The 23,571-nt window shown below is 34.6% G+C and overlaps 1 protein-coding gene across 3 annotated transcripts in view; it reads left to right on the forward strand.

The window, feature by feature from the left end:
• Positions 1-246: 246 nt before the first annotated feature.
• The window catches only part of LOC114341616 (microtubule-associated protein tau), a 123,274-nt gene continuing 99,949 nt past the window's right edge, over positions 247-23,571 (forward strand). For all 3 annotated transcript variants that reach the window (XM_050650484.1, XM_050650481.1, XM_050650482.1), the window contains exon 1: positions 247-321. In XM_050650484.1, the coding sequence (XP_050506441.1) occupies positions 250-321 (72 nt within the window). In that variant the 5' untranslated portion in view covers positions 247-249. The remainder of the gene's footprint in view (positions 322-23,571) is intronic.

Genomic DNA, 23,571 nt, shown 5'->3' on the forward strand with positions numbered 1-23,571 from the left:
GTTTTTTTCTTGCCTATATTAGCGTGAAATACAAAAATTAATTTATTTCTTTTTAATTTGGTACACGAATACGATCTAATAGATACTAAATAACAGGTTCTTTACTACGCCACTGATTTAGTTGGTAAATATTCGATTTATTAGATGGCACAATCGATATCACTTTAGTTAATAGACAATATTGCAGTAGATGTTGAAAGCTTTCTATAGAAAAACTTTTTTTAAAAGAATTTTTACCATTATTAGATAATGTCACAACAGCCTCTACTAAATGGTCCTACAGCTGAATTTAACACTTCTAAAGATGAAGTTAAGGAAATGGTAAGATTTATAGAAGGTAGCTTAGTCAAAGAAAGCTAAAGGTATTGTGTATAAAGTAGATTATACACGTAGACAAGAAAAATATTTTGAAATATATTATGGACCTACTTGTTTATTTTTAAATAACATTTCGCATCGTAAAGCTTTATTTTATTGCAAAAAAACGCGTTCACTATTACAGTTATACGTTATACATTGTGACAAAGGCAAATGCAATAAATTCAGTATTTCGTAGATAAATAATTTTGGAAATAAATCACGAAACAGGTCGATTTTTATTTTTAAGTTATGATTTTTTTGGCATATACAGGGTGTTTCATTAATAACTGTCCATATAGTAACTGGAGAAACCTTAGCTCAAAATACGAAGATTTAACTTAAAACTCTTAAATAAAATGTGGTTCCTTACTGAGTTACAGGGTGTTTTATTTAAAAATTTAAAAATTATTTTTGCTCAGCATTTTAAAACTATTTGACGTATCCTTTTCATACTTGTCAGAAAGTATGGGTACTGTACAAACTACTAAATTATGTTAAACAAACGTTTCTGGCTATTACCAGAGGCGTTCAACGGGGGAAAGTGAATAGTTGACCCTTTCCAAATTCTACTCCACTGGCGGAATTGCTATTTTAGTTCAATTATTGGATTCTCCAATACTTTCTCTGAAAATAATATACTCTTTATTCGTAACGATAAAGTCATTGGTTTTCGGGATCTTTGAAGTTAAAAATGAAACGACACGGTATTTTGACTAATGTATTGTGTCGCTTTATTTTTAATTTCAAATATCTCGAAAACTAATCATTTTATCGTTCCGAATGAAGAATACATTATTTAAATAAAGAGTACTGAAAAATCAAAAAATTACACTAAAATAGCAATTTCCTCAGTGGCGTAGAATTTGGATTCAACCAGCCACTATCCCCTATCGTACGCCTCTGGTAGTAGCTAGAAACGTTTATTTATCTTAATTTAGTAGGGTGTACAGTGTACAGTACCTACACTTTCTGCCAAGTATGATAAGGATATAGTTTTAAATTACTAGGTACAAAAACAATTTTTAAATTTTAATCATATGAATCATATCATAAATTAATCAAAATAACTGTGCCGTTTCATATTTAACTTCAAATATCTCGAAAACTAATAACTTTATCGTTACCATGAAGAGTGTATTATTTACATAGAAAGTATTGGAGAATCTAAAAAGGGCACTAAAATAGTAATTCCTCCAGTGGCGTAGAATTTGAGAAGGGTCAACCATTCACTATCCCCTGTCGTACGCCTCTGGTAGTAGCTAGAAACGTTGTTTATCATAATTTAGTAGGGTGTATAGTTGGGTGTATCATAATAAATACTCAAATAATGAATTTTCGAAATTCAAACTTTCAAGTTGATAAAAAGTTGTCTCTTACATTACTCTTTCAGGGAAAAAAGTTTTGTTGTAATTAAAACATATTTAGGTCTCCCGGAATCGACTTAAACTTTAGAATTTTTTCTCAAAAACACGATTTTTCATCTTTTTTTTTTATTAAAAATTAAATTTTATATTTTTATTGTTAACTTAAAAAATATTAAGTACGTGATAACAGTGAACAATAAAAATTAGGATAATATCTGTAACTAAGCATAAAGTCACCCGGAATCTTTATGAAAATCTCAATTGTAACAACGAAAAATCAAGGTACGAAATTTATTTAAGAAATACAAAAGTTTACTTAAAGATTACAGATAAAAAGTTGACAAAGAAAAATCTTTAAAATGGTTCTTTATTTCATCTTGAAGGATGTTGGCTAAACAAATCCAGTTAGCCTTCAAAGCCACAGGTATTGTAATGCTTCTTCTATCTGGAACCAAGGGAATTTGTTAGGGCGAGTGTCAGATTGTAATTATAGTACTAATACTAAGTTACTATTCAAAATATAATGCTATGATGTAATCCTAAATAAGTATGAAATAAATCTCACCTGTAATTTATTTTTGCAATACAGCTGTAGCAGATGTATACTGTCGCTTAGTTTCAAACTTAGGAAGATACTTTCTGTCCAATAATCTTGATCTTATAAAGCCTTCTCGTTCTTGAACGCCACAAACGTGCTTAGAAGCTGCAGTAACTTCCTTTACAACTCGTTCTACCGCTTGAGTGTGAAGTGGTATTTTGAACTCTTTTTTATCACTGCTTGATGAATTAACAATCATCTCAATCTCTTCTTTGCTGAAGTCAGCTATAAGTGGTGGTTCTGTAACTGTGGTGGATTGCCAGTCAATGAGATCGATGTAGTCTTCTGCCTCAAAATTAACTTGTGGTGGTTTGAAGACTCGATGTGCTCTTGTTTCTGTCTGTCGAGATTTTTCTATCCGTTTGCCTGCCAAAGCTCTTATATGTTTTCGAGAGTCAAACAACATCCCTAAAAGGATGTGTTCAGGATGAGCCATAAAGGCGTTTCTTTGCAAGGAAGACTGAGCCACAGCCTTCAGTTCACTGTCTAAAAACTTGGTGCACTGTACGATGAAGAAAAAGTGTTGTGATGCGTGGATAATTTTAGGACGACATTTTATGGTAAACCATGAGGTAGCATAGACTTTCATGACGAACTCAGCAAGCTTTCTAAGTTGTGGGGTTGGTTCAATAGTTGAAATATACAGACGTAAGATTCTATTTGCTAATGTCAGCCACCGGGCGTGGGACAAGTTTCCGGGGTTTCTACTGGCCAACTCAGAGGGACATTCACCTTTGACTACAGCCTCACATATATCCCAAAGGTATTTCTGGTCCGTACTTAAGTCTTTACTATCGACTTCTGGGAAGGTGCTATCTATTTTGTCATAATTAACAACCGGGAAGTCTTGGCAGTTGGTCAAACCTTTGCCTATTGGCCCACTGAATGATGTTGGTCCTGTGGTTGGACCGTCAAGAGCAACAAAAACTTTCCTCAGAGGCAATTCGTTTAAGTGCAACATACATATTACTGCTTGGACCGGATGTTTTAATGCGCGTTTAAACAACAAAACTGCTCCTTGTGATGTTCCAGTATTCGTTGCCGTACCATCACATCCAAGCGCTTTGATATTTGAGTTATCAATGGAGTTATCATGTAACTTAATATTGATGATACTATATCTTTCGCAGATCCACTGTTTGGAGTTACATGACCGAAATATGCTGAACCTGGTTCCTCGACCAAAGATATATGTGTTCTTCTTGTATGGTTTTACGGACAGATTTCCCACGTACAATTTCTTTGATTATGGTTTCATCCTTCCTACCATCGAAGTAAAGAGCAATTATTTCGTTTGTGCGAGTTGAATTAATACTTTGGCAGTATTTTAACCTTTCACGAAAAATCTTGGACTTGTCAATAACTGCGGCTTGGTTTTCTGGTGATATGACATTCAAATCTTGTAGAAGAGCACTTGCTAGTTGAGCACCTGCTCTGTTTGAAATGACTCTGCGATCACATGCCCTAGAAAACAATGACATATTCACTGGCAGGCCTTGTTTTACTTTCACGCTTGGACTTTCAATTTTGTTTCCTAGAGGAGTTATTTTAGAACCTTGAACTTTTTCATCAGGCCTACTTGATTCTTCTTCCATGGATTCATCATCAGAGTCACTACTAAGAATATCCACATTTATTAAATCAGGTGGAGTAGTTAGTTCCACATTCCTACTTAATTTAGATTGCAGTTTGCAATTTTTTTAGTCTCTGCTTGGTCAATACCTCCGATAATCATCATCCTCAAGTTCCGTTGGTCTGTCAAGAATGCATGTTCTAATTTTGGTACTTTTCTTGGAGCTGGGCACAAATATTTGTCTAGTTCACTACATTTGCATGAACAAATATCAAAAAGACTATTATCAATGTCAGATCTAAACTTTTCAACTGCAACTTTAAAACTCTTGGCATTTTTTGTATTACAACCTGTAGATTTTTTAATCTTTTCATACCTCTCATGCAATTGTAGAATCATAAAAACAATATTGTTAGTAGATGAAACAGGTATTGATGATTTTTTCCAAACTTGCTCTAACTTATGTGTCACTCGCATTGCAATTAACTTTTTCTGTGGTTGGTAGCATCCTTCAGATTTCAACTGATTTCTCACCCATTCAAAATACCTCAGCACGTCACTTTTAGTAGGTAAAACATTAATATCGCTAATGTCAAGAGGCTGTCCGACTATAGGAGCTTCAGTGCATTTCCTCGTTGTTATAGTGTTTGTCTTTTTACTCATGATAGAAAAACAACAAAACCACACGGAATTCACAAGTCATAAACCACACACACTAAACAAAACACACTGAAATACATGTAATAACGCGCAAACCACGTGCTGTCAGATTGAACGGTGGAATCAGACTAACAGAAACAAAGGATGTGAGTGAGTGATGGAGGGGAGCCAGACGCCAGACATCCGGTGACTCACAAGTCAGTGCCAGCTGCCCGTCTCATTGACCCATTGCCTTAAAATACAGCACTGTAATGATTGTATTAGAATTTTTTTTACTGTTTCTGATTCATGTCAAACTTGAATTAAATATGAAAATTGTGATATATTTAGGGTAATTCCGGGTTACCTAAATGATTTAACTCAGAACCAAAATGTTTACTATGGATAAATTAAATGTAAAAATACACATTTTTTAACTTGATTACATCATTTGTAATTTATAAATTGTGTAAATTATTTTTTCAAAAACGTATTTTTTACAAAAAATTATAAACTTTTTGTACATTCCGGGAGACTTAAATATTGTTGGAATTCAAAAAGATTTTTTTTGGTAGATCTATGATGGTAGTAACAACTTTTTATCAACTTGAAAAATTAAATAATAAAAAAAATGTTTTGTGATACACCCTAGGTATAGTAGTCGCACTTTCTGCCAAGTATGAAAAGCATACGTCGAATAGTTTTAAAATGCTGGGCAAAAATACTTTTTAAATTTTTAGATAAAACACCCTGTAACTCAGTAAGGGACCACATTTTATTTAAGTGTTTTAGGTTAAATCTTCGTATTTTGTGCCAAGGTTTCTCCAGTTACTATATGGACAATTATTAATGAAACACCCTGTATATCATATTAGTGACGTCATCCGTCTGTGTGTGATGACGTAATCGATGATTTTTTCAAATGAGAATAGGGGTCCTGGGCTAGCTCATTTGAAAGGTAATTCAATTCACTAATTACTAATGTAAACAAAAACATAATTATTTTCACAGGATGTCCAAAAAAAAATTTTAATTAAATTAATTGAGATAAAAAGAAAAATGTGCGTAATTTATTTCATTCAAAATAAATTATACTGCTGCCAGAAAATAGAAATAAAATGTTTATTTGACAAATAAATATTACTTTTCGCTTAAATTCAACGAAGACCAATGTTTAGTTGTCGAATAAATATTTTATTTCTGTTTTCAGACAGCAGTAAAATATATTTTTATTACATAAATTACGCACATTCTGCTTTTTGTGTCAATTATTTTATTAAAAAAAATTTTGGGCACCCTGTATAAATAATTATGTCAATATTTGTACTACTGAATAAAGAATTGAATTACATTTCAAATGAGCTAGCACACGACACCTTTTCTCATTTAAAATAATCATCGATTATGTCCTCACGACCAGACGGATGACGTCACTAGTATGACATATATTCCAAAAGTCATAATTTCAAAAAAAAAATGACCTGTTTCAGGATTTATTCCCAAAATCGTTCATTCACGAAATAATGAATTTATTCCATTTGGCTTTGACACACTGTATAATATAATTCCATACTAAAGTTTGTCGTGTGTCTAGCTTAATTATAATTAAGTTTTTTTTATTAATTTAGTTTATGACACTTTGTGCATTTTAATTCACTAATATAACGTTTATTCTATATAAGAAAACTTTTAGTTAAATCTAGCATAGCAATATCTTCTTCTTTTAGTGTACATGTGTATTTTTCAATGTGCCTCCAAAAAGTTGTCTTTCTGGACCAGTTTCGTGGTCTTCCCATTGCTCGCCCACAACCGCCTCTCTCCGTCAATACGTTATTTGTTGTTATTAGTTTTCATCTCTCCTGTTTCGAGCATCCTTTTTGTCCTCTCTGTGACAGGTCGTGTTTCTAAACGCGTATGGCATTATTAGTCTGATGACTATTTTGTAAATTCTATCTTTCAAATCTTATATATCTCCATATCGTTTTATACAATTATTACTTTACCTCAAATCTTTGAATAATGTAGCCTTGCTCAAGTTAATATTTTAATCTGTTTTTTCCTTTATCCAGTGTGTGTTAATTATTTTATTAATTTTAAATCAAAATGTTACGACATTTTAAGATATCTTCCTTTTTTGACGAAATGCCCCTGATGATACCCTAGTAGCAAAATTACTTGGGTAAAATTTAGTAAACAACTGTGCTCGATATCTGCCTTTTATTTTTTTAAATGTATAAATAGTCCAGAAAGCCACTGCGCATCCGCTAGGAAAAATATTCCGATTCGGATTTTTTGCACAATCTTACTCAAAAAGGACCCCTTTTAACACATTTGCATGTTGCCAGGACCAAAAGTGAGTCAAAAATTTTTTAAACGTTTTTTTTTTTTGTTTTTTCCTAAAATTATTTTTTTTTTGCATAGAACAAAGCTTTTTTAGGTTTTTTGGATCATTCCAAACAGAAAAGGTCTTTGGTGACATTTCTCTAAAGTTGATAGTTTTTGACATATGAGCGATTAAAAATTGAAAAATTGCGAAATTGGCCATGTTTAACTCTCAAAAACTATGTGAAAAACTGAAAATTTGAATGTTTCCAAGGTAGTTAGATATTCTTTAAACATCGATTGATGAAATCCCGAAGAGTTTTTTGCAATCCAATATTCAAAACTCCTTTGTTTTTTAATTGCTAATCAAGCGTGCGCGACACTATTTTCCACCGACATGCGACAGTATGGTGCAAATGAAAGGAATAAATTCGTTCTTTCGTAAACCGGCGACTTTAGGGAAAAATCCCGAAACAGGTCGATTTTTATTTTTAAGTTATGATATTGTGGCATATATGGTATACTAATGACGTCATCCATCTGGGCGTGATGACGTAATCGATGATTTTTTTAATGAGAATAGGGGTCGTGTGCTTGCTCATTTGAAAGATTCTTCAATTCTCTATTCAGTAATATAAATATTTATATCTACTTCTTTTTTTGTCAAATAATTTAATTTAATAAAAAAATTTTTGACACCCTGTATAAATACTTATGTAAATGTTTACATTACTGAGTAGAGAATTGAAGAACCTTTCAAATGAGCTACCACACGACCCCTATTCTCATTTAAAAAAATCATCGATTACGTCATCACGCCCAGACGGATGACGTCACTACTATACCATATATGCCACAATATCATAACTTAAAAATAAAAATCGACATGTTTCGAGTTTTTTCCTTAAAGTCGCCGGTTTACGAAATAACCAATTTATTCCTTTCATTTGCACCATACTGTAAACACATGCAACGGCGGAAAATATTGTCGCGCACGCGTGATTAGAAATTAAAAAACAAAGGAGTTTTGAATACTGTATTGCAAAAAACTCTTCGGTATTTCATCAATCGATGTTTAAAGAATATCTATCTACCTTGGCAACATTCAAATTTTAAGTTTTTCACATAGTTTTTGAAGGTTAAAAATGGCCGATTTCGCAATTTTTCAATTTTTAACCGCTTATATGTCAAAAACTATCAACTTTAGAAAAAAGTCACTAAAGGCCTTTTCTGTTTGGAATGATCCAAAAAACCTAAAAAAAACTTTGTTTCATGCAAAAAAAATAATTTTAGGAAAAAAAACAAAAAAAAAGGTTTAAAACATTTTTTACCCACTTTTGGTCCTGGCAACATGCAAATTTGTTAAAAGGGGTCCTTTTTGAGTAAGATTGTGCAAAAAATCCAAATCGGAATATTTTCCCAGCGGATGCGCAGTGGCTTTCTGGACTAAAAATATATGTAAATATATACATAAGGTTCATTAAGATATCTGTAAGCCAAATTTGTGCGTATTTTCCGCAGCTAAATATAAATTCAGCAGGAACATCGTCAGATTCTGTGGCTTTCTATATAAACTTTAGGACTATCCATCATATATCATAAAATAAAAATATTTTGTTTTGTTTCACAGTACACAATAAAAAAAGGAGTTTTGGTTTAATTAACAAATTTCAATGTGGAATTGGAATTATTATAGAAATAATTTATTTTACAATTTGTTCTTTATCCACAACCTATTTTTTTTCTTATTCCCAACATTTTACACATTTTTTATAAACAACAAAATCTATATACTGTAGGCTTACAATCTACAAGACTTTATAACAGCATGATATGAATAAAATGTCTCGTAGAATAAAATATTACGATGTTATTACTAATAATCACAAACCTAAACTCGATTGATCGAAAATAAATATTCCTGTGTGTCGTGTCATTGGTGCGTAACCTAAATTTTAATCAATAGTCCTGCCCTATTTTTTTGTTCATGTTCTTATTTGCATTTTATTCAAATTTGTACTACCAGGCTCCCGTACATTCTGTGAAATTATATAAAACGACAGGCTTGTTTTAGAGAAGAAATTAAAAGGCGTATTTCCAATATGTGTATTTTAATTTTGTTAGCAAAATGTTATATTATAATTTCGGAGCATATTGATGGTCATAAGAACAATTAGTTAGAAATACATGTAAAAATCTTCAACACAGTTGATGTTTATATTTTTTAGAAGAACTGACCTGTCTGTTATACGACCAGAGTCACAAAAAACTTATATAAACGTCCTTTCCCATCAATTGTCGGTAAAATGACACGGTTCAAAACAACTAGAAGCTGATTACCAAGCATGTACTAAAGCGTCCACCCTTCGGACCGGCGCCGGCGAGGGTCTGATCGATCAGTGTCGAGGTACTTTCATCGCACAGTTCACTTTCTGAAATATCTTCCGAGCTGATGTCTTCTAAAATCTTCATTTTTGTACCTGTCGTTGTTATCTATTAGTTGCTAATAGATGACGCGACAATATAATTTCTACAATTATATTAAATAGAAGATTAGAAACAATGATGCGCACAATTACCAAACGCACACCATTAGCCGATTCTCCCCCTACCTAGTATTACATTACAAAATATCATTAAAAAAAAATAAACTGTCAACTATCTGAATTACACATATATTTTAGTTTGTTTCCATAATTATTGTTGTCAGGTCACGTAAGTACTATCACATCCTAATAAATAAATATACTGAAATTATTTTTCAGTTATTATTTGTGTTTATTCTTTTTAGAATGTCTCTTTATTTCAGTTTTACTCTTTTGAGAATGTCTTTCTTGTCTCTTCTTTTAACTTAAGTGTATACTTTGCTTTCCAAAATAATTAAAATCCAACTTTTATTAAAGTAAGTATGTTCAGTAAAGTTATTTCCTGTAATACTGGTTTTCTGAATTACTAATTTCCTGATTTATAATAGTTAATTTCCCAAGGAGGAAACTGGCAACCTCATTCTAAAATGTGTAATAAAATGTGCAAGATATAAATAATGTAAAATAGGACATGAAAATATAAACATGAATTGGAATTTTTATAGATTTTATTTTCAACATAATATCAAGATAATATGTTAATTATAATTGAAATAAAAATATAATAAACAATATTTTAAATCTAAGACTTTTCGTTAATAAACTGCTTTCTGGCTGCATCCCGTATCTCCGGATTTTACAATATATAATCACAAGAGACGACGAAAGTAGGAGAAAGCAAATAGAGGACACTTAGGCCACGCATTTACCTTCTCTTCGTCTAGGAAAACGACCTAAAGACAGTTTCTAAATACTCAAAACTGAGTAAAAATGAAAAAGATAAAAAGATCAAGGCAGGTTTTGTTTATATTTGATTCAGAGTTGGACCACCATCTCCATATAGCTATTTCAGCATCCTTATGCATTATCAGTGAAGTTTATGCAGTCACAGAAACTGTCTTTCGGTCCTTTTCCTAGACGAAGAGAAGGTAAATGCGTGGCCTAAGTGTCCTCTATTTGCTTTCTCCTATTTTCGTCGTCTCTGTGATTATATATTGTAAAATCCGGAGATACGGGATGCAGCCAGAAAGCAGTTTATTAACGAAAAGTCTTAGATTTAAAATATTGTTTATTATATTTTTATTTCAATTATTCTAATTGTTTAAAAGGTAGTAAACTTTGTATCTGGGGCTTTTCGTTGTTTTCCTCGTAATACGAGAGATGTCGCTAAATTACGTCTCAAAAGGTGGGTTCATTGCATTGCGATGGTTTGCCTTAAAATAGGCAGAATGTTTATATTTCCTTCAGAGTTGTGACTGCATAAACTTCACTGATGATGCATAAGGATGCTGAAATAGCTATATGGGGATGGTGGTCCAACTCTGAATCAAATATAAACAAAACCTGCCTTGATCTTTTTTATCATGTTTTTATTTTAAAATTTTATTTTAAGGAGGGCTTCTGATTTAAAGTTCGAAATTTTAATAATAAACTTAATAGTGTAGGAAACAGAGGTTGAACCTCGCAAAATGGACAAGAGTCCGGTTTTATTTTTTTTTTCTGGTATATCAAGGGGTGCTCATTATGAGACAAACTTTTTCTTAAAAAATTTCGCCCCGGTACCCCTCTTTTCATCTCTTTACAGGGGGTAATTTGTAATTTTTGCGACACGTATCCCTTCCTGTACGTAATTTACTTAATAGTAAAATGAAGAGGACTATATTTCCTACTATTTATTTCCCGACAGCATATATCTATCACCCACCGTTTAGCGGGATGACAAGTTTTGACAACTCAAAGTTTTTAAAAAATATGTTTTTAAAAAAAAATATGTTTTTCTACGAGCGTGCAAAAATGTCTACTTTCGCGCACGCATTTTAGTTTAGAAAGTTTCGCTTTTTCGCACGCGTGTTACTTTTCCGCACGCGTGTTACTTTTCCGCACGCGGTTTTTACTTTTCCGTACGCGGTTTTTACTTTTCCGCACGCGTGTTAATTTAGATATGTTAATATGACCTTAAAGTAATTATAATACATGCAATAAACTAATATTTAGATGTTATTTACTAATTTATTTCAAATATATCTTATTGTGTGCCTGTTTTAATGAAATTAACGCGACAATTCGATGAAATAAAATTATTTTGACATAATATTCGAAAGTCAAATCGGTAGACAATAAAAGTCGTTTTGAATCATCGTCATGGAAACCAAGATCGTCCTCATGCTAACTAATTATATTGAAAGTTTGGTTTTGACAACCTTGTCAAAGAATTAATTTGTGTATGTATTTTCATATTAATTAAATTAATTTTGGTAATTTTTTAACGACTCTTAGAAAAAATATTGTTCCTAACTCTTTCAGAAAGTCTCTTTTCCGCACTCGACTGCTTGCCGAACTCCCGCTTCGCGTCGTTCGGCAAACTGCAGTCGCGTGCGGAAAAGAATGACTTTCTGCACTTGTTAGGAAAATAACTATTACGTAACTGTAATGGAAATCAAGAAGAAACCCTGCGGCGATTAATCACAAATAAGTGGCTGATTTATTGGAATAGGTTTTAATTTAAGGGCAATTGCCCATTTTTTAATTAGAGGTTGTTACATTTAAAAAAACCCTTTTTATACTATCTGAACCGCTTATGCTAGAGTAAAAAAACTTTCAGCGATTACTCATGTACAAGTATTATTTACAAATTTGTATAAGGAACCCACATATTTTCCCCGGAACCACCCAAAAAAAAGAAGAATTTATAACGAAAATAATCAAAAATTTATTTGAGGCCACCACTGTGGCTTTAGGGTGCAAAGAAAGTAAAATATGCATAGGTCATAATGTGTAGCAGACAGTGTGTCCGTTTATTTTCCACAGGTACGTTATCAATAAAATGAATTATATTTCTATTAGCCTTGCGACATCCAATATTGGACATAGGCCTCCCCTTCGCTCCTCCATATTTCTCTATCCTGAGCCATGTGCATCCATTTTGAGCCGGCTTGGTGTTTTAGGTCATCTACCCATCTCATCTGTGGTCTCCCTCTCTTTCGTTTATATGTCCATGGTCTCCACTCTGTAATAAGTTTATTCCATCTTTCGTCTTTTTGTCTAATCGTATGACCGACGAATTTCCATTTTAGTTTAGCTGTTTGACGAGTAGCATCTTTAACTTTTGTGATATTTCTTACCCAGGAATTCCTTTTTCTATCTGACAGTCTTACGTTGGTCATTTGTCTTTCCATTGCTCTTTGTGTTTTCGCAATTCTGTCCATATTCGCTTTTGTGAACGTCCATGTTTGACATCCATATGTAAGGACCGGAAGAATACATTGGTCGTAGATTTTCCTTTTTAGATATTGAGGGTATTTTTTATTCTTCAATATGAAGCTGAGCTTACCAAACGAGGCCCACGCTAACTTCGTTCGTCTCTTTATTTCTGCTGTTTGGTTGTCTCTATTCAATTTTATTATTTGTCCCAAGTATATGTATTCATTCACTTCCTCTATTTGGTTTTGTTTAACTACGATTCTTAACTCATCTTCTTGATTTGTTATCACTTTTGTTTTGCTGTAATTCATATTTAATCCAACTTTACTGGCTTCTTGGTCTAGTTGTTGTATCATTATTTGTAGTTGTTCCTTGTCTGTAGCGATAAGGACGATATCGTCAGCGTATCTTAGGTGATTTAAGTATTGGCCGTTAATGATGATTCCATATTCGTCCCATTGTAATCTCTTGAAAATGTCTTCTAGTGCTTGGTTGAAGAGTTTTGGCGAAATCGTATCTCCCTGTCTAACGCCCCTTTTGATAGGTATGGGGTGTGTATTCTGTTCAAGTTGGATCGTAGTTGTGGCCTTACTGTATATATTAGAGATTAGTTCTGTATACCTGTAATCTACTCTGCTATTGTGTAGTGATTCTTTCACTGCCCAGTGTTCTATGGAGTCGAATGCCTTTTCAAAATCTATAAATGCCATATATATGGGTATTTGGTATTCATTTATTTTCTCAATAAGCAACTTCATTGTCAGTAGGTGATCACATGTACTGTATCCTTTTCTGAATCCTGCCTGTTCTTCGGTCAGATAATTGTCGAATTTAGGAGTTAGCCTGTTGGTTAATATTTTAGTTAACAATTTATACATAACATTAAGCAAGGTAATCGGTCTATAATCTTTCAGATCCTATTTGTCTCCTTTTTTAAACAATAATAGGGTCATTGCTTCATTCCAATTACTGGGTATGTTTCGTGTACTTAGTATTTTGTTCAATAATATATATATATATATATATAAGACTTCCCTTGTAATCTTTCCGCCATTTTTAATCATCTCCACTATAATACCGTCTTTTCCTGGTGATTTATTATTTTTCATTTCTCTCAGGGCTTTCTTTATTTCTGATTTGCTAATCTCTGGTTATAGGTTAGAGTTAGCATTTTTTATTTAAAAATGAATAGGTGACGAAAAAACAAACACTGGAGCCCGCCAAAGCATTTCTGAGGTTTAAGGCGCCACTGTGTGTAACCTTATTTGTAGAGAAAATAGTGGTCTTTAATTTGTATAAATTTTGTTTCAAAAAAATGTATAGGTAATGAAAAAATCGTAAAAACATGCTCGCCAAGGGATAGGGGTAGTTTCCGTAGGGATGCTGCAATAACCATATATATTTATGAAAAAATCTATTGATGGAGCATATGCCCATATGGGTCAAACAGAAAAAAAAGTTTTTTCAACCTTCCATTTAATTTTTTTTGGCTACAGGGGTTGCATCAAGAAATCGCTTTTGGTGCCCATGCATGGGTAATAAGAACGTGCACAAAATAATATATGAAGCATTTTAATAAAGGATTCCAAGAAAATCACTTTGTTTATTAATTCCCCTTTTTTTGGGTGGTTCCGGGAAAAAATGGGGGTGCACTATACAAATTTGTAAATAACATCAGTACATGGATAATCGCTGAAAGTTTTTTTACTGTAGCATAAGCGGTTCTGATGATATAAAAAGGGTTTTTTTTTAATGTAACACCCTGTAATTAAAAAATGGGCAATCGCCCTTAAATAAACCTATACCAAAAAATCAGCCACTTATTTGTGATTAATTGTCGCAGGGTTTCTTCTTGATTTCCATTACAGTTAGGTAAACATAATTGTTTTTATCGCCAACCATCACTAAAGTCATTCATTATTGTACTCATTTGCCGCCATTTGCGGCAGTAAAGTAACACTTTATTGTACTGAAAGAAGAATTTTAGTTTACCTGCCGCGATTAATCAAATTAACCGAGATTGAATGTAAGTGGTCGATGGCAGTAATCGAATGGCGAGTATTTGAGTGAACTTAAAATTTATTTACTTTAATTATTAAAAATATTGTACACAGTTGGCGATATTATCAATTAAATTTATATCGAAAAGGAAAATTGTGTAGTATTTTGTAATTATATTCATATAAAATAAATTAAAACTTTACCGATTTAATAATTATTCGATATTGATAACTATCGGTTAAAAATCGAAAGCGGCCATCTTGCAAAAGTTATCTGTCATCACGGTCATGAAATTATTATTATGTCTAAAATTTAAAAAGTTTTTAAATTGTAAACTGTAAGTAAGTGTTAAAACCAATATCAAATTGTTGGCGATAAAATTTTGTATGCACCACGTCAGTAAAGACTCTTTATCGAACTCGTCTGTTATTCGTCTCGCTCGCTATGCTCGCTCTACTCATAACATCAGACTCGTTCTTTAGAGGGTAACTTTACTGACTTGGTACATAAATAACTATTTAAAAACATCTTTTTTAAAAACTTGTCAACTTTGATGCGCCACCCCCGCTAAACTGTGGGTGATAGATATATTATGCTGTAGGGAAATATATCGTAGGGAATATAGTCCTCTCCATTTTATTATTAAGTAATTTTTTTTTGCAAAACGTACAGGAAGGGCTACGTTTCGCAAAAACCACAAATTATCCCTTTTAAAGGGATGAAAAGGGGGGTTCCGCGGCGAAATTTTTTAAGAAAAATTTAGTCTCATAATGAGCACCCCTTGATATACCAGAAAAAAATAAAACCGGACTTGTGTCCATTTTGCGAGGTTCAACCTCTGTTTCCTACACTATGTATAATTTGCGGTTTATTTCCAGAAGTTTATTCGTTTAGAATAAAATTTGAAACGCAATAAACAAACAGCTTTTTGAGAAATAAGTATCTACAACATTTTTAATACTATGTAAAGGGCTCATAAGTTTTGCAATTGGAACTTTTCGAACCTGGCACTGTCACCAAGACACACTTCCTCCCGGACTGTTCCATTTTTTAATGTTTTGGTAAAAAATCGATGTTTTCCTACTGACATGGCTTGTGTGAGGCACTGACTGACGTGATAACTTTTGATCGGTGAGGAAGTCCATGTCAAAAGTTGTTTGAATTATTACATTTGCGGAAATCATGGTTAAGCGGCTTGTTTTGGGGGATTTGCTAATAAGGCAGATAACACGAAACGAAAGTTTTGTTGTTGATGTTTACAAGATACTTATCTTTGTAAGATAGAGAATAAGATCAAATATAGAGTGTTGCGTCAAATACACAGGGTGCTTCATTAATAATTAGAAATATTTTAACTGCCGATTCCTGGGCTAAAAATATTACGGTTTAACCCAATCCACATGGTCCGAAAATGCTTAATACTCGCTAAATAACATTAGTTACGCCGACGACACCGCGATAATCACAGATAACGAACATGATATCATGCAGTTCATGCTATATAAAATAAATACCGAAGGAAAAACATATGGCTTGAAGATAAATGCTAGAAAAACTAATGCATGGCTATAAGAAAGGACGCACTTTTAAGAGTACAACTGCAAGAAGATAATGCTTCAATCGAGCAACTGAAAACATTCAAATACTTGGGAATGATGGTGAATTACCAATGGGATCCTCAACAAGAAATAAAATGCCCGTACCGAACAAGCAAGACAAGCTTTTTTAAATTATTTAAACCGCTACTTTGTAACCGCAATCTTTCCTTCAATCTCCGTAACAGAATGGTTAAGTGCTGTGTATTATAGATTATAGTCCATATTGTTATACGGCATGGAGATATGGACGTTGAAAATATCTTCCAATAATAAGTTGGAGGCCTTCGAAATGTGGACCTTGCGAAGAATGTTTCGCATACCATGGACAGATAGGGTGAGAAGCGAGGAAGTCTTAAGAATAGCAAATACTGAGAGAGAATTGCTCAACTTGATTAAGGTACGAAAAATTTTATACCTGAGCCATATCCTGGCGAAATTAACGATTTACTAACTGCACCTTATTTTAGACTTGACCATACGTAAGTCGATTTTTAATATTTTTAATTGTTTAAAGATTAATAATTCGTATCCCGAATAAAGTACGTGCCTCCTAGTGCAGGGATACGGGCAACAATACATTGGCTTATAGGGCAGTCCTTACAGTAGGGATCCTGGCCTATACAGAAAAATGCAGGCGGGTGTGGGGTAATACTGCACTTTGGTTGCATTGGTGGTGTATTGGCTAAACGTGCAGGGCAGGGTATGGTGCTGATAGAAAAGGCATTCAGGCATCAAATATCCTAACAAAATCTTTTCAGGTCATAAAAATGAAAATACCTTTCTCCAAAGATATAAAAACTTATACTGAAATGATGGCATCTCCTGAGGTAAAATGTACCGGAAGTAAAATGAGCCTCCGTTCGGATCTCCGGGTGAGGACTATCTCAGGGGGACACCATTGCAGGTTAGAAAAATCAGGATAGAGTCGTGGAATCTTGGTAGTCTTACAGGTAAGAGTCTGGAGTTAGTGGATGCGCTCAAACGAAGAAAAGTTCAAATTGCTTGCATTCAAGAAACTAGGTGGAAAGGTCAAAGGGCGAAAGAACTAGGTGAAGGTTACAAATTGTGGTATGCAGGGAGTAGTAACACTAGAAATGGAGTTGGTATAAATGCTGATAGTGAAATGAAAGATAACGTAGTGGAAGTTGTAAGAACGAGTGATAGAATCATGTCAGTGAAATTTGAAATTGATAAAGAGGTATTGAATGTTGTGTGTGTGTGTGTGTGTATATGCTCCTCAAACAGGTCTGGGTGAGAATGAAAGAAGAGCTTTCTATGACCAATTAGGAGACGTCCTGAGTGATATTCCGTCAGAGGAGAAAGTTATAATAGGAGGTGATTTCAATGCACATGTGGGCCAAGCCAAGGCAGGATACGAAGCAATACATGGGGGATTAGGCTTTGGAACTAGAAATGAAGTTGGAGATGGCATGCTTGAATTAGCAACAGCATTGGATATGGCGATTGTTAACACATTCTTTAAAGAGAGAGAAACTCAACTTATTACTCAACTATCAGAGATCAAAGAAAGCAAAAGTTTTTAATCAGAGTAGATGTATCCGAGATGAAAATAATAAAATACTAGTTCACGAAAGGGATGTCAAAAAGAGATGGAGAAAGTACTTTGACAGCTTACTAAATGAAGAATTTGACAGACAGCCTGTAGAGTCAACGGAGACAGTAGCAGCAATGGTCACCAAAATAACAAACGAGGAAGTGGCTCAAGCGCTTCAAAAAATAAAGAAAGGAAAAGCGGTAGGACCAGCTGATATTCCTGGGGAAGTATGGAGAGCATTGGGAGAGACAGGAACAAGGTGGCTAGCAGGTCTATTTAATAGAATTATGGAAGTTGGACAAATGCCAGACGAATGGAGAAGCAGTATACTGGTACCTGTTTACAAAAACAAGGGAGATATAAGTACAACAAAGTATAAACTACAGGGCTATAAAACTTCTTAGCCACACCATGAAAATATGGGAAAGAATAATTGATAGACGGATACGTGAAGAGACCGAAACATCCGAGAATAAATTTGGCTTTATGCAGGGCAGATCAACAACAGATGCAATTTTCATTATAAGGCAGTTGATGAAAAATACAGGAGTAAAGAAACAAACGCTCATGTAGTATTCATTGATCTTGAGAGAGCATATGATAGAGTTCCTCGAGAGATTCTGTGATGGGCACTCAATAAGAAAGGAGTCCCTGGTGAATATGTAAAGATTGTGAGGGATATGTATGAGGGAGTAACGACTAGTGTTAGGACAGGTGTGGGAGAGACTGATAAATTTCATGTGAAAGTAGGATTGCACCAAGGCTCTGTGCTTAGTCCGTATTTATTCTCATTAGTTTTGGACCAAATAACAGCGAAACTACAGGATAACATTCCATGGTGCTTAATGTATGCTGATGATGTCGTGTTAGTAGGAAATAGTGAAAGAGACTTAGATCAAAAACTGGAACAGTGGAGACAAGCTCTGGAGGAAAAAGGTTTAAAACTTAGTAGGACAAGAACAGAGTATTTGTAATGTTCATTTAAAGATGGAGTTACTACAAATAAAATGGTATCTTTGGATGGTGAAATGATTGAGAAAAGCAATAGTTTTAAGTACCTAGGATCGGTATTACAGAGTAATGAAGAAATAGATGGAGATGCATGCAGTAGATTTAGGGCTGGGTGGATGAAGTGGAAGAAAGCGAGTGTTGTGCTGTGTGACAGGAAAATTCAAATGAAGCTGAAGGGAAAATTCTATAAAACAGCCATAAGACCGGCTATGATGTACGGAACTAAATGTTGGGCAGTGAAGAAGAAAGAGGAACAACGAATGCATGTAGCGGAAATGAGAATGCTTAGATGGATGAGTGGAGTGACAAAGAAGGATAAAATTAAAAATGAGTATATTAGGGGAAGTCTAGGTGTGGCACCAATTGATGCCGAAATGAGACAGCATAGGTTAAGATGGTTTGGTCATGTTCAACGTCGAGACAATGGGTAGCGGGTAGGAACTCCTTTGAAGTCCTTTGGACTCTCTTGGATAGTCCTATCAGGGAAAGTGAATCAATCCCTGCCCCCCGCAGATTCCAGGAGCTTCTTGACCCGGGAAGCTAGTACCTGCTAAGGGTCCCTTGTCCAGGGTCACGGATGAAGTCCAGAACGGCATCCAAGGCGACGAAGAATACTTCTGGTACGGCGAAGATGGCGGAGCTGGCAACCCTCGATTTTAGGGGTAGTATAAGATCACAAACCTAGAAGCGTCTGACCCGGAGCGGGCGGCTTCAAACAGCGTCGGTACTCACAATGAGCGGCTGAATTAAAAACTCACCAACCCGCCTTGCCAGCGTGGTGTTTTAAGGCAAATACCTCCCAACAAAATGTCAGATTTTAAAACAGAAGCGGATGTACCCCAGGTGAGTATAGCGAGAAATCGAAACTCTCACACTGATTTATCAGTCTGTCCCAAAGATTCTGGGGGGGACAAAAAACTGACGACGCGAAAGACGAAAAAACCTCTAACACTCTTTATCTGTACCTACAATGCCAGAACATTATTATCTGAAGAAAAAGTCACTGAAATGGAAATCGAGATGTCAAAAGTAAAATGGGATATCATTGGAGTCAGTGAAGTAAGACGACATGGAGAAAACCTGACAACACTAAAATCAGGGCATATATTTTATAGTATAGGTAGTGAAACCGAATCAGTCGGGGGAGTTGGATTCTTTATACACAAAAGACTTGCAAATGACATAGTGATTACAAGAAGTATATCCACAAGAGTAGCCTATTTAATCGTAAAGCTAAACCGAAGGTATAAAATAAAGATTATTCAGGTATACGCACCAACAACGAACCATCCGGATGAGGAGATTGAAGACTTCTACGATGACATCTCAACGGCACTGAAAGAAACACCAACACATTACACGATTATATGCGGCGACTTTAACGCAAAGATCGGTCTAAAGCAGGATGAACAGGAAACAGCACTAGGTAAATTTGGATCCAAAGGCAGAAACGAGCGTGGCCAAACACTACTAGAATTTCTATTACAACAAAATCTTTACCAGATGAATAGTTTCTTCTCTAAAAAAGATCACAGAAGATGGACGTGGAAAAGCCCAGATGGTAAGACCAGAAACGAGATAGACTACATAATCAGTGACAAAAAATATATATTCAACGATGTCACAGTCCTTAATAGCTTTACCACAGGCAGCGATCATAGAATGGTAAGAGCCAAACTAAAATTAGACTTAATAACAGAAAGATCCAAAATGATTAGGAAGAAAGCCAACCCAATATGGATTGACCCAACGAATTTAAATGAATACCAAGGCAATATCAATAAAATCCTACAACAAAATGAATGCATGAATAATGTAGATGCCCTAAACGAAAATATCGTAGAAGCTATTCGAGAGGCTCAAGTAAAATGCTGTCCTAAAAGAAGCCAAGACGAAAAAATAACCATTGAAACAAAGCAACTAATGGAAACTAGAAGAAAAATCAAAGAAAACGAAAGCACTGACGAAGAAGAACTGCGAAAAATAAACAAAGAAGTATCAAAAGCTATAAGGAAAGATTTAAGGAAATTTAAGAATGAAAAAGTCCAGCGGACTATAGAAGAGAATAAAAGTCTGAAAGTCCTGAGAAGGCGGCTAAACAATGGAAAATGCGAAATACACAAACTAAAGAACAAAGAAGGAGTCCCCACATCAAATAGAGAAGAACTACTACACATAGTTGAAGACTTCTATCAAGAACTATATACAAGCCAAAGAGAAGACCAAAAGAATTTAGAAGCCGCTGCATCACGCAAAGTTATCAACCAGGGTTCAGAGCTCATGCCAGAGATCACACTAAGCGAAATCCAGGACGCAATGAAAAGGATGAAAAACAACAAAGCGCCAGGAGAAGATGGAGTCGTAATAGAAGCTATAAAGATGGGTGGACGTGTCCTTCTCAACCAAATAAAAATTTTGTTTAACCTTTGTCTAACAGATTGTTGCATACCGGAAACATGGAACAATGCAGTAACAATTTTACTACACAAGAAAGGAGACAAGGCGCACCTAGAAAACTATAGACCAATCAGCTTATTGAACCACATCTATAAAATGTTTACCCGAATAATTACGACAAGACTAGAAAAAAAGTTAGATTTCTACCAACCCCGAGAACAAGCTGGATTCCGCTCAAAATTCGGAACGAACGATCACCTACAAACAGTAAAAACCTTAATAGAAAAGTCGATAGAATATAACAAACCACTGGTACTTATCTTCGTAGACTTTCACAAAGCCTTCGACACTGTGGAATTAGACAGCATTATAACTGCTCTGAACAATAGTAGAATAGATTACCGGTTTACAAAGTTAGTGCAAACATTATACCAAAACGCCACAATGCGTGTAAAACTACATGATACTACCAGAGAAATTCATATCAAGCGAGGTGTGAGACAGGGCGACACTCTCTCACCTAAATTATTTATAGCGGTCCTCGAATACGCCTTTAAAATGCTAAAGTGGGAAAATAGAGGAATAAAGATAGATGGAGAAATGCTCAATCATCTGCGTTTTGCCGACGATATAGTACTTATTACCGAAGATCTGGGTGAAGCACAACAAATGCTACTAGAATTAGAAAACGTGTCTTCAACAATAGGTCTAAAAATGAACATCAGTAAGACCAAATTTATGACAAATTTAGTTCCCAGCGAACACCTAACCATCCAAAATCAAGTGGTAGAATTGACAGAAAAGTACATATATCTCGGTCATGAAGTCAGAATAGGCAAGGACAATCAGACCTGCGAATTTCAACGACGAATAACACTTGCTTGGGCGGCGTATGGATCACTAAGAGACATCTTTAAGAGCAACATCCCGACAGCTATGAAACGGAAGACATTTGACCAATGCGTTCTTCCTATTATGACATACGGAGCAGAAACTCTCACGCTCACAAAAACAACAGCACTAAAAATGCGAGTGGCACAAAGGCGCATGGAAAGATCGATTCTCGGCGTGACAAAAAAAGACAAAATAAGGAACCAAGACTTAAGGAAAAGAACAGGTATCACTGATGTCGTTGAACGTATAGCCAAGCTGAAATGGAATTGGGCAGGTCACATAGCGCGACTGAAAGACTCACGATGGACCAGAAAACTAATTGACTGGCGCCCAAGAGAAGACAAACGCAGCAGAGGACGACCACCAACACGCTGGATGGACGACATTAAACGAATATCCAAGAAATGGCAACAAGAAGCACAGAACCGTGAAGAGTGGCGAAGAATGGGAGAGACCTATGTCCAGCAGTGGACAGAAGAGGTTGTATGATGATGATGATGATGAACGTCGAGACGCTAATCACCCAATACGAAGAATTGCTGAAGTACAGATTCCTGGAACGAGTAGGAGAGGAAGACCAAAGAAGACCTGGGGGTAACGATAAGGCAGGACATGTTGGTAAAGGGGATTGACATTCATATGACCCAAGATAGAATTGTGTGGAGAAATGCAATTAGGGAAGCCGACCCCGCATAGGGATAAGGCAAAGAGAATGATGATGTTTAAAGATGAATAATGCGGTCTCTTCCTGAAGTTCCTCAAGACTTTAATCAAAACATTATTTATTGACATAAAAAGGATTTGATAAAGTTATGCATGACTTCATGACCATCTGATTTATATCATAAAGGAAGAAATATTTTGATGAAGGGGATATCAGAATCATTGCGCATTTATATTGGAAACAAAATACAAACGATATGAATATAATAGATAATCAGAAAAAGTAAAATACTAATATGAGTCAGAGAAGACTGTTTCCTTATCCTTATCTATTATTTGTTAGTAATCTATGGTTTGTTTTTAAACCAGGAAGAGTAAACTAAAAAGACATTTTCACATCCAAGAAAGTCACTATAAAAATCACCAAATACATATTCTTTTGTGATTGATATATCGGCCTTCGACTGTAATCCATACACATTATATTATACTAATACGTCGCTAAAGGGTTCTAAAAACAATTCTTACTCATATAAAAGTAGACTAAAAATCTAAAAATTAAAGGAAAAACGCAGAAAATACAAAAAATCGCCGATATAACTTAATTAACCTATGAAATGCCAGTAGTGTCAAAATTCCATAAGTTATTAGTGTCAAAATTTCATAACAGTGGAGTAAACTTGCCTGAGGGTGGACCAATTACAAACATTACGGCGCGGTAAATTTGAATTACTCCTCTTGGTTTAAAAACAGACCGTAGTAGCATGCAAGTATCTATACAATACATAACTTAAAAATATTATAGTATGT

Source organism: Diabrotica virgifera, chromosome 5 (assembly GCF_917563875.1).
Source record: "Diabrotica virgifera virgifera chromosome 5, PGI_DIABVI_V3a".
In the NCBI taxonomy this organism is placed as follows: Eukaryota; Metazoa; Arthropoda; class Insecta; order Coleoptera; family Chrysomelidae; genus Diabrotica; species Diabrotica virgifera.